The following is a 16516-nucleotide window of genomic DNA, read 5'->3' on the forward strand; positions in this document are numbered from 1 at the left end:
GAAATATAAATAAATCCTCTGCATTAAAAAAACTTCACTATTAGCAACTGGTCAGTTTTAGTTAAGTTTTTAGTCTGCATGTAGTCCTTAAAAATGTGCTTAAGGATCTACAGTTTTAAGATCTTGATTCAAACCACTGTCATAAATAAGATAAACAATTTAAAAAAATTACCAGCTTGGAATTTAATTCACCCCTACTATGTCAGCCATCAAGTAGTGTGACCTGAAGAAGCAAGAACAGCAACTTTGGTCACAGTTCAAACTCTTACAGAAGTCATTTTGAGTAGAAAGTTTCACTGAAGTGAAGTTCTGACAGGTCCAGCCATTGTCATCAGTCACTTGGTTGGTAAGATAGGAAGAGGAAAAAAAAGTGCTTTCTTGTTGGTAGGATCCCATAGGGGTCAAAAGATGAAGTAGCTGGACATCTCAGTTCCAGTTCTCGCTGGCTGAGCCCCGTCTGGTTATTGCCCTCAGAGGACTGCGAGACATTGAGCCCTTCTTCTTCCAACGAACTGAAAAACACAAGACACAGACAGGTGATGTTACATGTCAGCACAACAAAATGCCAAGTAATGTGCTGACCAAAGCAGGAAACTAATTTTTTAACTATTTTAAATATATATATTATATATATATATATATATATACACACAAGACTTATATATATATATTAGGGCTGTCGAAGTTAACGCGATAATAACGCATTAACGCAATCTCAATTTAACGCGATTAAAAAAAAGTGCCGTTAACGCAAATTCTAGTTCATGTTGAGACTTGACTGTTAGAACCAACGTTTTAATGTCGGACTTGCCACCGTTGTTCATTTGCGGTTTGTTAAAATATTATAACTGAGCGTCGTAGGGATGCACTTGCATAATAAAGAAATAAATACACGGTATATTCACAAGTTGTCGGGAGCAAAACACTTTATTAACTTAATCTGTTACGGCACTGAATACCGGAGTCAAGCACGCTAGTCCATGAACTATGGAAGCCCCAAAAGGGTAAAAACACACTCACTTCGTGTAGAAACGTCCACTTTTCACATTTCACTTAAAAAACCTTGTTTTCTATAACATTTACACAGATTTTAATTGATGCGATTAATCGCGATTAACTATATGAAATTCTGAGATTAATCGCGATTAAAAAATTTAATCGTTTGACAGCCCTAATATATATATATATATATATATATATATATATATAAAAGAACCATTATTTTAGCAATCAACTCCTTTCTGACCTGCTTACCTTTCCCCAGACTGGCTGGCAGTGTCAATCCTTTTACAATAGCAGGTGCAACAGGTACCTCATCCTGCTTAGCAATGCCTTCTGTCTGTGACAGTGTGGCACAGCCATCCTGCCAGTCATTCAGTGCCCTTTGAAACGACTTTGCCAAACACGCCGTCATGTCCTTTGCTCTTTCCACGCGGCTACACCAGAACACCCTGCACTGCAGCTGTTGACCTGGCTGCCGACAAATATAAAGAAATACGTTGGGGTGCTGTGTGTGGGAGGCGCAGTAGGCAATGTCGTGCAGGTAAGTCTTGGTGAGCTGTCTTCCTGTGCTCAATTCTTTGACTTCTACATAGCGTGGCCTCACCACTAGTGCGTGATCTTTGGATAGCTTTCCAGGTGCGCCATCCAGAATACGGTTGATGGCATCCTCTGCCTGTTCCAGGTCCAGGGAGAAGATCTTCTTGGTGCCTAGATAGTGCACCTTAAAGATGGGGTCCCCATGGGACAGGCTTTCAATTTGGTCTCGTTTAAAATGTCTGCGAAGGGCTGCAGGAGAGTTCTTCAGAGCCTGCATTAAGTGAAGGGAGGCTAGAGACATCGTTTTACGACAAGAGGAATTCTTCGCCCCTTTTTCCTGTGATTGTCCCAGCGTGGACCTTTAGAATTTACCTTCACGATCTAAAAGGAAAGGAAGAAATAAAAATAATCTTAATGACAAATGATCTGCATGACAGTTTAGCAGTAAATATGCAAGCACCATGGCATATATAAACATGCAACCCAGTCACAGCTGAGTTTTGGATCGTGATGACAGGAGAAAGACATCCGCTAACCTGGCTATATCTGCATTTATAAAAAAGGGTTAACAGTGCACATTTACTAAGCATGATGATATGTACATAAGTACAATATTAAAGGAAAACCAGTAAAGTAACTGTTATTTAGATAAAATGCAACTACATGACACAATGAGACCAAAACAAGGCAAACTAGCTGTTTAGGCAGCTTGTGTTGGCTTAGAACCAAAAACAGTAAATAAAGGAGATTAAGCACAAATATATGCCATTACCATTAGGACCAAAAGTTGTGTAACCGTTACTATTCAGGCCACATGATATACCTACTCAGCCTGGTCAAACATGCAGATGACTTTTGGAAATAAAAATAACTTGACAGTTGTATTAGCTAAGTAAGTCAAATCCATTTGTGGGTAAAAAGCCAAACACACTGAGCTTCAGTAAAAGTGGGCAATACAGACAGTAGTTGTACAGAGGTTTCAGCAATTCCATTGTCTTTGGTTCCTAAAGATACTCCAAAATATGTACCCCAGCAAACTCTGTTTTCCCTTTGGTTCCAACAATTGTAAAGTGTTTTCCCCTTTCTGGCCCATTATTTCACAATTCCTGACAGCTTCTTATGTTGGCAAGACATTGGACCACCAACCGCTGAAGCTATGATGGCCATTGTTGAGCCATTCCCAGACAGGATGCAGCTTTAGTTCACATCCCAACCAGCCACAAATATTTCTCATCCAAAAGACAATGGCATGCCTGGTTATATAGATCACACACAAAAGGAACTCAAATAAGATGCCTTGGCAATGATTTGATCAGTGAGACAAACATCCACAGAGACATGTGCATTATCAAAGAGGAGAAAGACTGAATGATGTTCAGATTATAAGTATTAACAGTGGTGAATATAAAAAATCCACTGCATATAAAGAAATCATTACATGGAGTGAATGTAAAGTTGGGAGAGAGTACAAAATACGGCAAAAACTTTAAATTACAGAATTATTTTAGACAACCACAAAACTTGAAGAACTGTATAAACATGGTATATTAACTCCTGCAAATACTGTTTACATGTGTTAGACACAATTACAAACACTTTACACACTCACTCACTTAAGGTGCTTAAAGTAGCCAATTTACATTCTTTATATTTTTTAGGAAGGTGGGACCAAACCTAAGCACTTAAAGAAAATCCTTGCAAAAATGCAAAACTCCCCACAGACAGCAATCAAGAATCAAATTCTTGTATGCTGCTCTAACTATTACATTACTTATTTGTTTTATTTACATAACAACTTATATTACAGCAAGCTTTGTCTCATTCTCTGTCATATTTTGTCCAAAGAGTAAGAGATGAAGTTTTATTTAAATTAACATAATGTTTAATTAAAAATTGTTGCTTTCCAAAGACCAGTCAAAGAAAAACTGATAAAATAAATAAATATAAAATTAAGACAAAAATATTTTAAATACTTGCATTATTACCAAAGTCACATTAATTCTGTTATTACTAAAACTACAAAAATAAATGTCATTAAAAACATTCAATCATGAGTCCAAACTAGAAACATTAAAATTAAACAATTACTATACCACTTTTTACTGGATTTTACACTGTTTAAACAATTCAGTAAAAGCCTTTTACCCACAAAACTGAATTACTGCTGTAAATAAATGCAATCATTTGAAAAACAAAATTACCAGACCATTAATAAGTACACCTACCGAAATACAAACTAGGCAACCAAGCAATGGGTAGCAGTACTTTATATTAACACTTTCATTAACCCCGTTTCAGCACCATTTAGTAATGCAATTCAGAAATAAAACATGCTTAGCTAATATTAAAGACAAAATAATGCAACTTAATCCGAATGTGCTTACCTCTCATTCACTCACTTCAGGTTCCTGAGCACACGAAGGAAAGCGTTCCTCCAGTGCTGAACTGGTTCCTTACATTTATACACTACACCAGTAAGAAAATATTATTTAAACGAAAAAGACAGCATCTAAAAAGACCCCACTTCAGTATTAAAAAAGAAAGACTGGTTTAAAAAATACCTCATTCTATTTGTTTTATACAAAGTCTAAAAACGTGTGCGACTAGTCTAAGTACAAACCATCCGTGTGAGCCTTCTCATATCTTCTCTACTTCAGCGTGTCTGAATCAACGCGCGTCACCGCCATTGTATTTGAGACGCGCGGGCACAGCCTCCTACGAGAGCGCGCATGAGACGAAGAAGGCGTGGACACGTTCAAAAATCGCCTACTCGCATACTAAATAGTATGTTCAAGTAGTATGCAATATAATCGTGTCTCCTGCCATTTCTATGTCATTATTCGTGAGGGTATGAGTCTATTAAACTGTGAACGAATCGTTTTTGAAAAATAATGTACAATAGCTAAAATAAATACCATATATATAGAGCAGTATTTTCATATACTATTCGGTATGGTAGCATACAGAAGTGGTGCTCTTTGTAGCTTCCAGAGGCTCTGTTGAGCTACACCCAGGGACCCATTTCATTTTTTTTTTGTCTTATAGGGCAGTCGTAGCTTAGTGGTTAAGATACTAGACACTAGACTAGATCAACCAGAAGGTTGCTGATTCAAGCCCCACCACTACCAAGATGAAACAACCTTTAACTGCCTGCATTGTTATAGGTTACAAATGCAAGTTATGTTAATGTCTGCAAATGGCAAAAAATGTCCTCATTACCACTACATTCTGTATAGAGTTTGCTATGTTTCCCTTATATCTGCCTGAACCTTTCATTTTATTGACAGAATCAAAGCCCAGTTTTATTTCAAATATTCTGTATCAATAATTCTTTACGATTTGTTTTTAGTAGATGCTTTACCCTGGTCAGTGTCACTCAAAACACTAGGCATAAGACAAGGATACACCCTGGACAGAGCACTAATCCATCACAATGCCAGCACCTCAAACAGCTGTATGATGTGCATGCTTGACTTTTTTTTTTCTTTTAAAACTGCTTATCATAATCATGGTTAGGGGGAGGGGTTTGCTGGACACACACACTTAAAGGCAATTTTGTATCTCCAATTAACCTGACTGCATGTCTTTGGACTGTGGGAGGAAACTGGAGCTCCTGGAGGAAACCCACGTGGACGCAAACATCACACAGGGTCAAGAACCTAGACTACTTCACCTGGGAATCGAACCCAGGACCTTCTTGCTGAGAGGTGACAGGTGCTACCCACCAAGCCTCCATGCCACCTGGTCAACAGATATATATATATATATATATATACAGTGTATCACAAAAGTGAGTACACCCCTCACATTTCTGCAGATATTTAAGTATATCTTTTCATGGGACAACACTGACAAAATGACACTTTGACACAATGAAAAGTAGTCTGTGTGCAGCTTATATAACAGTGTAAATTTATTCTTCCCTCAAAATAACTCAATATACAGCCATTAATGTCTAAACCACCGGCAACAAAAGTGAGTACACCCCTAAGAGACTACACCCCTAAATGTCCAAATTGAGCACTGCTTGTCATTTTCCCTCCAAAATGTCATGTGATTTGTTAGTGTTACTAGGTCTCAGGTGTGCATAGGGAGCAGGTGTGTTCAATTTAGTAGTACAGCTCTCACACTCTCTCATACTGGTCACTGAAAGTTCCAACATGGCACCTCATGGCAAAGAACTCTCTGAGGATCTTAAAAGACGAATTGTTGCACTACATGAAGATGGCCAAGGCTACAAGAAGATTGCCAACACCCTGAAACTGAGCTGCAGCACAGTGGCCAAGATCATCCAGCGTTTTAAAAGAGCAGGGTCCACTCAGAACAGACCTCGCGTTGGTCGTCCAAAGAAGCTGAGTGCACGTGCTCAGCGTCACATCCAACTGCTGTCTTTGAAAGATAGGCGCAGGAGTGCTGTCAGCATTGCTGCAGAGATTGAAAAGGTGGGGGGTCAGCCTGTCAGTGCTCAGACCATACGCCGCACACTACATCAAATTGGTCTGCATGGCTGTCACCCCAGAAGGAAGCTTCTTCTGAAGTCTCTACACAAGAAAGCCCGCAAACAGTTTGCTGAAGACATGTCAACAAAGGACATGGATTACTGGAACCATGTCCTATGGTCTGATGAGACCAAGATTAATTTGTTTGGTTCAGATGGTCTCAAGCATGTGTGGCGGCAATCAGGTGAGGAGTACAAAGATAAGTGTGTCATGCCTACAGTCAAGCATGGTGGTGGGAATGCCATGGTCTGGGGCTGCATGAGTGCAGCAGGTGTTGGGGAGTTACATTTAATTGAGGGACACATGAACTCCAATATGTACTGTGAAGTACTGAAGCAGAGCATGATCCCCTCCCTCCGGAAACTGGGTCGCAGGGCAGTGTTCCAGCATGATAATGACCCCAAACACACCTATAAGACGACCACTGCTTTATTGAAGAGGCTGAGGGTAAAGGTGATGGACTGGCCAAGCATGTCTCCAGACCTAAACCCAATAGAACATCTTTGGGGCATCCTCAAGCGGAAGGTGGAGGAGCGCAAAGTCTCGAATATCCGCCAGCTCCGTGATGTCCTCATGGAGGAGTGGAAAAGCATTCCAGTGGCAACCTGTGAAGCTCTGGTAAACTCCATGCCCAGGAGAGTTAAGGCAGTTCTGGGAAATAATGGTGGCCACACAAAATATTGACACTTCAGGAACTTTCACTAAGGGGTGTACTCACTTTTGTTGCCGGTGGTTTAGACATTAATGGATGTATATTGAGTTATTTTGAGGGAAGAATACATTTACACTGTTATATAAGCTGCACACAGACTACTTTTCATTGTGTCAAAGTGTCATTTTGTCAGTGTTGTCCCATGAAAAGATATACTTAAATATCTGCAGAAATGTGAGGGGTGTACTCACTTTTGTGATACACTGTATATATATCTATATCTATATATATATAGATATATATATATATATATCTATATCTATATATATATATATATATATATATATATATATATATATATATATATGACTCTATTTACCACCACCCCACACACATACACTTTTGCAAAAATTCCCTTTAGCCATACACTTAACATTTAAAGAAATCCAACAATGACACTCAGTGTGACAGGCAAAACACGTAACACTCCAAATTAGTTACAATTTTAATATAATAAGCTCTGATCAATTAAATATTTTGGCTAATAGGTTTCTCTTAAGCTGTTTAAGTAAGCAGGAAGGTGAAACAGGCTAAACAGTGCCATGTGTGTACGTAGTTGAGAACACAGAGCTTCTGTGTAATCAGCACACAGAACTGTATAGCACACACCCACCTCTCTACTTTTAGCAGCACAGCAGTACCATTATTGAGGTACGAATGACGCCACTTGCACCCCCTGCCCCTACCAGTACACACATACACTCACAAATACGCACACTCACCACACCACATTAAAGTCTGGTTTTCTTGGCACTTGAGTTCCAGAATTCAGTTTAAGAAATGACTGAATGTTTGTTAGATGTGCAGCAGTTGACATAACAGCTGAACAAGAAAACTTCTGCTCTTGGTGGGTGTGACTGAAAATGTCTGTACTTCGTTGTTTCATTATATTTTGGTGGTATGCCTATTTCTTTGCATAATTTAAAGTTTGTTAACACTTTCATGCAGAAAGGTTTGCTTTATTCTTACTTTTCCTATAAATAAAAGTAAATATATACAGTTGCAATCAGTGAAATATTCCACCCCTCCCCCCAAATAATGAAACTTTTCTACAAAGCTGAAAATAAAGTCTTTGCTTTACATAAAGTCTTTATCAATTGAATTATGTAGCAAATGAACAAAGAAAATGAATAATGTAGTATTTCAGAGTGGTAGGATATTTTGTTATTATTGCCGTCATGTCACAGTTATTTAACCCTTACATAATACTGCTAATCCTACAACCTACTTCTAGTCTGTATTATCTAAAGTTGGGTTACAGCATGATTAAACCATTGGGAATTCAACAACAACCCTTAATTTGTTTCAGCTGTGATGTGTTATATAAACACCACCCAGAGATACTGTATGTTCAAGGTGTGTTTGCATTATTGTAAAAACTAAAAAACTGTCACAAAAGGTGAAAAGGAGATCATTTTATTACCCCAAAAGGGCAATGGATATAATATTATTTTTAAGACTTTAATCATTTTTAGAGACACCATTGGAAGCACTGTCTGGACGTTCCAAAACTGGGCAAACCTGTCTGGCTGTGGAAGAAAGCCAAAACTTGTTCCAGTGTGAAATGAAAGTTTTGCACATGAAGAAAGGGTGAAGGTTTTTAGCCAGAGAGGTGTCAGAAGCTTGTTAGTGCCTACCGAAAGGCAAAAATATGTTCCACCAAATACTGAGGCTAAACTTAAACTGATGTCAACTTATCAAAATTGCTTGCATGTATCAATAAATATTCCTTGTGTTCACGGAGACTTCTTTTCATATACACACATATAATTGTCTATGTTAATTATACCATTGCTAACAACAGGACTTTTGCACAGTACTGTACAGTACTGTAATTTAAATGGTTTAAGACCAGAGCGATAAAAAGAAATAATAAGAAAATAATAAATATATTTGTAATGTCATATGTAATATAAATTACAGTATTTTAGTAATGATAAATTGGTAAAATTATAATGGTCACTTGTTTATTCACCCAGTTGCACTGAATAATCTATATGTATTTTGTTTGTAGGGAGGGAAAAACAATTAGACTAACTGGTGTATTTACAGATCCCATTGTGCCACCACTCCCAAAGTAATTACCTGTTTCCTTTCCATTACTGCTAAAGTGCTAAATACCTTAAATCCGTGTACAGTTCTGTTTGCTTTTTAAGATCTGTATATTAAATCTACTGGTGGGATCTTCTAACTGTTGTTATTTGTTTTGCTATGATAATGTTGAAGTGTCATGTCAAATCCTAATGGTCCGTAAAAGGCCTCTTGAGTTTTAAGGCAACCAGTCACTGCTTAAGCATGGGCTTCCAATACAGTTCCAATACACTCTTATGAGGCCAGTGAAAAAGATCACAACAAAACAAAGATCACAAATCAGTCACATGGTCAAGATTTCATTTGACAACATATTACAACCTGTGTGCATTTTCAGATAATGTTTTTGTGAATATGGTGATTGCAAGTGTCTTCCACATTTTTATAATGTTTAATCTTTTTTCTTTCATCTAATGTGCATGGCTTAGAGTAAGTTTTAAGTCTTTCTTTTCTTATTTCTTTCCATCTTTCCTTCTTTCCTAACTCTCTCTCTCTCTCTCTCTCTCTCTCTCTCTCTCTCTCTCTCAGTCTACTAAGACTTTACAGTTGGCATGGCTTGAATGGGTTCTGTGTCTATGTTGGATGTGTGAGAACTAATGAAGATTGTATTTTTGGTTTACTGAATTCATATGGCTACATCCTTACTGTCATAATGTACCTACATGTAATGTGATTACTTAATCTTGTGCTGAACCAGCTTCAATGGTTTTGTAACACATACGCAGACACACATACACACACTGTTCACAAGCCTACAGGCACATGCACTCATATACTGTACATGTATCCAGGCCACTGTGGTAATTTTTAGAAGGATTCTTACAGAGGAGCCACTGATCAGTAAGGCTTGGTAAAAAATAAGTATTGGTGTTGTGCTAATGAACATACATGGGTAAATATGCAATATGTGTGAAAGCAGAATACTTACATACATTATTTAGCATTTATGTCTTCTGGGTGGCAGTGAGTTAGTTTGGCAGAAAACTACAAGTATTTAAAGCTCCTAAACATTAAAAGCTATTTTTGCACTAAAAACCAGTACAGTCGAAGAACCAAGACTTGGAGACCAACTGCATAGTTTCAATCCAGCACACCTTATATTCAAGTATGGTTAGTACTAGCACTCACAAATCTAAATATCCCTTAGATTGAATACTTTGACACATAATCAAGGTCCTTAAATTTTAGTTGCTTAGCAGTTTAAATTTACTTGGTTAGAATCAAACAAATTAGGGCATCAATTACATTACCCCTGTATTCACAAAATGCACAGAATATCTTAAGATAACTAATCTCAAAAAAGGTTGTAAGGATAATTAATCATACAAATAAATAAAATGTGTCTGTGTAATTTAATCAACTATTCCTACAGGATATTTAGTGTTTTTTTATTTGAAAAAATACTATATTTATCTACTGTACTGTAAAACGCCATGTACATTCCTGAATCTTACATAAGCATAAACATACACACCCCTGGTGCCCTGAGCCAGCGTGTATTGTTCAGCCCTGTGTTTGTTTGTTTGTGAATGTGTGTGTGTGTTATGTGTGTGTGTGTGTGTGTGTGTGTGTGTGTGTGAGAGAGAGAGAGAGAGAGAGTGAGAGAGAGAGAAAAAGAATTACTTAGGCCTGAAGAGAAAATGCTATGCATTATTCTATTATTTATTATTTGTATTTTTTTTTCTATTTTATATATGCATTTTCTCCCATTGTCTCCCAATTTAGCATAGTCAATTTGTCTTCCACCGCTGGGGGATCCCTAATTGCAGTCGAGGTGTGTATATTGCTGCTCATGCCTTGTCTGACCCGTGCGCAGAACCCTTTTTCACCTATGCACTCTGCACAGCGTTTGAAGACCTCACACACATAGTCCAGTCATCCCGCCCTAGCAGAACCATGTCTGCTGCAGGCACTGCCAATTATGCCCGCTAGATGGCACCCAGCCGACCGGTGGCAACGCTGAGTTTCAAAATCTCGGCACTGGTGTGCTAGCAAAATATCCTGCTGCACCACCTGGGGGCCATTATTCATTATTTTTATTTTGGTTTGTAGATTTACATAATCAATCCACACAATATTTGCAGAACTATATTTTACTACCTATCTAAGCATTCCTTTTCCATGTCATTGGGAAGCTCAATGAACTTGATGGAGGCAAGACCTAGTGACCAATCATCCTTTGGGTCCTGGCCATGGATGGCCAACAACATAGTGCACCTAAATATGCAAATGACCCAATAACGTTTTATTTCTCTGCTGTAGCACTTATAACACACAACCAAAACATACTTAAGTGTTATGGCAATGCCATGCTCCAAAAAAGAAATAAGCAGTGCTGTAAAAACACTTAAAATCACTGCAAAATCAAGCATTTTAGTCTGCAACAGTTATGCAAACACATCAAGATCATGATGAGGTAGATGTATTCGGTTTTATATTTACTTATGTAGATTTATAGTTTAGCTATAATTAAACTAAGAAATTTTCCAGACCTACAGCTCCAGTAAACATGCAGGAGGTCATGCTTGTTTACAGTAGCTTTGTATTCACACATATTCACATGACTGTTTTAATAACAAACATGTGCTTACTAAATAAAACACACTCCAGCCCGTGTTAAACAGCTGTGCCCCTGTCCTTATTACTAAGTACATTTCCAAATTTTAGACAATGTAGGTGTTACAACAAGAGTTATTTTTCAATATACCTGTATAGCTGGTAAAAATCAGTGTTTAAGGGTCACTGCGAGGTGAGATTTTTAAAGCTGCAGCTAGAAAATTTTGGCACAGAGGATGCCAGGTGAGGAAGTGTTTCAGGTGTTATTTTGTCACATTCTTTCTGAAAACACGTGTTAAAGTGTGCAACAGTACGGGGTTGTCATTGTCACATTTTAAAATTCTTCACACATTCTCTATTGGGGACAGGTTAGGACTGCAGGCGGGGCAGCCCAGTGTCCGTACCCTCTTCTTCCGCAGCCATGCCTTTGTAATGTGTGCAGCATGTGGTTTTGCATTGTCTTGTTGAAAAATACTTGAACGCCCCTGGAAAAGATGACGTCTTGAAGCCAGCATATGTTGCTCTAAAATCTCAATGTACTTTTCTGCATTAATGCTGCCATCACAGAAGTGTAAATGACCTTTGCCAAGAGCACTGACACAGTCCCATACCATGACAGATGCTAGCTTTTGGAATTGGATTCTATATGGCGAAAGGTATTTGGACACTTGCATTTGGGGCTCTGTGCAGGCCACTGGAGTTTTTTTAAATCAAACTTTTCTTCATGTCTTTATAGACCTTGCTTTGTGCGCAGGAGCCCAATCATGCTGGAACAGGAAAGGGCCTTTCCCAAATCTCAATAGCAGGATAATTAATACTGTGGAAAACTGCCACAAACAAAAAGATGAAACAATCATCCCTTTTTATCAACCATGTTATCCTGGTCAGGGTCATGGTGGGTCTGGCTCCACTGGAAAAACACTGGGCACAAGGCAGGAATACCAATCCACAGGGTGCCAATCTATTGTAAGGCTGAGCAGTGTTTAAACAGAGGGCTGATGTTAACAATTTGCAGATTTAAAAGAAGGAGCAAATGTCTGTTAGTCTATTAGTTGAATCATGTTCGCAACTGAGACTGTGTTAATGTGAATGTGTTTAGTGAGACTTCAGGCACAAATTGTTATTTGACTGCTTTCTCTATATAAAGCTCTTGAGACAAAGAACAGTGCCAGTTGCCTGCTACGGTTGGTCAGTAATACACCTTATCATGCTGGAAATAGTAAAAAAAAACACAGCAGAGAGAAGAACATAACGTCATAGACTAAGCAGGAAAAGGCAGTGACTTCCTGTGTTACACAAGGTTGGCTAAGCAGGCGTCTCTGTTTTATATTCACTGGTCTGAAGTAATTTTAGTTTTTTTAACCATATGTGGTATTATCTGCACAGAGGCTTACTCTACATTAGTAAGAAACCACATATATTTTATCTGTGGATGATGAGCCAGAGGTGATAACATTATACCCTTAATAACATACAGTCATGAAAAACAGATAGTACACCCACCTTAAATTTAATTTATCAGGGTAACAATAAAAAAAAATAAAAAAACACAACAGATTTTAATACTTACTCATTCTTTCTCAAAAGTAAGTCAACATTCATCACACTATAATAAAGAAAGTAATTAGCAGCCAAGTTGTACTAATCAAATGCACAACATTAGTTAGGCCAGCTGTAGCCTAGTGGTTAAGGTACTGGACCAGTAATCAAAGGGTTGCTGGTTCAAGCCCCACTACTGCCAGGTTGCTGTTGTTGGGCCCTTGAGCAAGGCCCTTAACCCTCAATTGCTCAGACTATATACTGTAATGTACACCTTTTTTTAGATAAAGGCGTCTGCTAAATGCTGAAAATGTAAATGTAAATGTAGTTAATTATCTATATCTGAGACAACCTCTCTCTCTCTCTCTCTCTCTCTCTCTCTCTCTCTCTCTCTCTCTCGCTCGCTCGCTCGCTCGCTCTCTCTCTCTCTCTCTCTCTCTCTCTCTCTCTCTCTCTCTCTCTCTCTCTCTATATATATATACTTTTGGCATTTTGGTTTTCTAATGCCTAGTTCACACTACACGATTTTTGCCCTGATTTTCGCTCGGCGACTGGTCGGCGCTAGATTTGCCGGCTCGGGAGCAACTCGGCGTTCGCTCAGCGATCAAAAGTCGGCTCTCAGTCGCTATGTGTGAACTACTCAACAACTACATCCGACCGGCTCACCCAGCGCTCGGCGACCGGATCGAGATTTCTAGCATGTCAGATATCTGATCTCAGTTGCACGTCTGGCAATGAGTGCTCTGTCGAACAGTCAATGAGAACGCAAGATACGGTGTGAGGGGAAATGCAGGAGAGGAGGGTACCGGTACATAATATAGACAGGGACATAATATAGTTTATATCAGAATACACCGGCACACACATGTTTTACAGTATTTCTGACTTGATCGTTCTCTACTAAACACCAACGTTGCATTGCAAAAATATTAATTAACCTCCAACTTACTATAGAACAATCCATACTGTTCGTGTTGCCAAATCCACTCAGATTCATTTATTTTTCCTCTTTGATTTTACGCTGCACATCAGTGCACAAACAACTTTGATCACTCGCTACTTGTTGAGGTGCATTTTTGGAAGGGGTATCATTAAACCCCTCATCACTTCTCACGTTTGTTTTCGTGAGAAAACGTAGTTTGGGAGACCAGAGAAGCTCGCCTGTGATTCCAGTTGGTGATAGATCGTGTAGTGTGAAACCCCCTATCACCGATCAGTCGTGTAGTGTGAAATATACACCGACTGAAAGACTCCCGAGTGCAAAAGATTCAGTCGTGTAGTGTGAACTGTACAGCGACCCGACAAATCAGAAAGTCGTGTAGTGTGAACTTGGCATTAGTAGCTCAGTTGCGTGTCCACATCATGCCAAGAGGAAACAACATTAGCTATAACCTTAGTGAAGCAACTGCATTGTTGTTTGCCAGTCAGGGAAGGGGTATAAAGCCATATCCAAATCATTTGACATTCATTCTTCTACAGTAATAGGAACTGCTTACAAAAAGAAGGCCTTTAAGAGAGTTGCCTACATTTCCAGGAGTGGGGGCATCTTGGCAACTACAGTCTAAGGTCAAGTTGTTTAATGCTCAGAGATATAAAGACAAGGGCTACACATGACCTACAGAAAAATGCCCTAATAGTTCTAATAGTTCTCTTTAATTTTAATTTTAACTTATTATTCTTATTTCAATTTCTTTCTTTCCCTTTTCTTTTCATGTGTGTTCCTTGTTTTATAATGCTTTGGCAATATTGTAACTGAATATAGTCATGTCGTTTAAGCTATTTGAATTAAACTGAACTGACTAAACAAATATGACTTTCTGCTTGTTTTGCAGCCACAGGTCCAGGGGAATTTATTAAATAGTTAATTTCAAATTATATTATTGAGACAAATGTGAATACATTTACATTTTCAGCATTTAGCAGACACTTTTATCCAAAGTGACTCTATCAATGTCTAAGCAATTGAGGGTTAAGGGCCTTGCTCAAGGGCCCAACAGTGACAACCTGGTAGTGGTGGGGCTTGAACCAGTGACCTGTTCATTACTAGTCCAGCACGTTAACTGCTAGGCAGTTGTAGCCTTACTCTTCGCTTTGTTATGCCTTGCAAAGTATAGCCTGGCATTGTCTTGCCGAAATATCCATGGTCTTCCCAGGAAGGTCGCCTTGATAGCTACATATGTCTCTAAAAAATGCCAATGTAGGCCTATGCATCAATAGTACCTTCACCCCCCCACACCCACACCATTACAGATTATGATTTATGCACCTTTTACTATTAACAGTCTAGATGCTCTTCTCATATTTGGCATGGAAACACGTGACGTCTGTTTTCCCCATAACTGTTTTCCCCATAACTTGGATTCACCTGACTAAAAAACGGTGTAAGAGCACACGTTTCCAATATCCTTCAGTCCATCTGAGATGTGCTCGCACAGAGAACGCTGTGGCATTTCTGCAAAGAAATTGATGTATGGCTTTTCAGATTGTATTTTTTTATATGCAGTGTCAAACTGTGTTAAGTGACAACAGTTTTCTGAAGTGCTTCCAAGCTTATGTGATTATATTTATCACAGAAGCATAATGTTCTTTATTTATTAGGATTTACACTTCGGTTACATTTATGACAGAACAGGTAGTTAGGTTACACATGATTTATTAGTTCAAACACCATCATGGGCAATTTTGTATCTACAATTCACCTAACTTACAGTGGGGCCAAAAAGTATTTAGTCAGCCACTGATTGTGCAGGTTCTCCTACTTAGAAAGATGAGAGAGGTCTGTAATTTTCATCATAGGTGCACTTCAACTATGAGAGACAAAATTAGAAAAAAAATCCAGGAAATCACATTGTAGGATTTTTAAAGAATTTATTTGTAAATTATGGTGGAAAATAAGTATTTGGTCACCCACAAACAAGCAAGATTTCTGGCTCTCACAGACCTGTAACTTCTTCTTTAAGAAGCTCTTATGTCCTCCACTCGTTACCTGTATTAATGGCACCTGTTTGACCTCGTTATCTGTATAAAAGACACCTGTCCACAGCCTCAAACAGTTAGACTCCAAACTCAACCATGTCCAAGACCAAAGAGCTGTCGAAGGACACCAGGAAGAAAATTGTAGACCTGCACCAGGCTGGGAAGAGTGAATCTACAATAGGCAAGCAGGTTGGTGTGAATAAATCAACTGTGGGAGCAATTGTAAGCAAATGGAAGACATACAAGACCATTGATAATCTCCCTCGATCTGGGGCCCCACGCAAGATCTCATCCCGTGGGGTCAAAATGATCATGAGAACGGTGAGCAAAAATCCCAGAACTACACGGAGGGACCTGATGAATGACCTGCAGAGAGCTGGGACCAAAGTAACAAAGGCTACCATCAGTAACACACTACGCCGAGAGGGACTCAAATCCTGCAGTGCCAGGCGTGTCCCCCTGCTTAAGCCAGTACATGTCCAGGCCCGTCAGAGAGCATATGGATGATCCAGAAGAGGATTGGGAGAATATCATGTGGTCAGATGAAACCAAAATGGAACTTTTTGGTAAAAACTCAACTCGTCGTGTTTGGAGGAAGAAGAAT

The 16516-nt window shown here is 38.8% G+C and overlaps 1 protein-coding gene across 1 annotated transcript; it reads right to left on the reverse strand.

The window, feature by feature from the left end:
* Window positions 1–158: 158 nt before the first annotated feature.
* On the reverse strand, window positions 159–3973 carry si:dkey-19b23.8 (uncharacterized). Its single transcript, XM_062993235.1, has 3 exons — window positions 3924–3973; window positions 1255–1920; window positions 159–512 (listed from the first exon to the last, which is right to left on the reverse strand). Exons 2-3 carry the CDS (start codon window positions 1838–1840, stop codon window positions 427–429), a joined length of 672 nt encoding a protein of 223 aa, XP_062849305.1. The 5' UTR covers window positions 1841–1920; window positions 3924–3973; the 3' UTR covers window positions 159–426.
* Between the last annotated feature and the right edge of the window lie 12543 nt (window positions 3974–16516).

The sequence above is a fragment of the Trichomycterus rosablanca genome, chromosome 4 (genome assembly GCF_030014385.1).
Source record: "Trichomycterus rosablanca isolate fTriRos1 chromosome 4, fTriRos1.hap1, whole genome shotgun sequence".
NCBI lineage: Eukaryota > Metazoa > Chordata > Actinopteri > Siluriformes > Trichomycteridae > Trichomycterus > Trichomycterus rosablanca.

Coding starts and splice junctions, on each gene's coding strand:
- si:dkey-19b23.8 (XM_062993235.1), bottom strand. CDS start 1,840: ATGTCTCTAGCCTCCCTTCACTTAATGCAGGCTCTGAAGAACTCTCCT. Junction 513..1,254: donor GCCAGCCAGTCTGGGGAAAG/GTAAGCAGGTCA, acceptor TGTGTTTTTCAG/TTCGTTGGAAGAAGAAGGGC.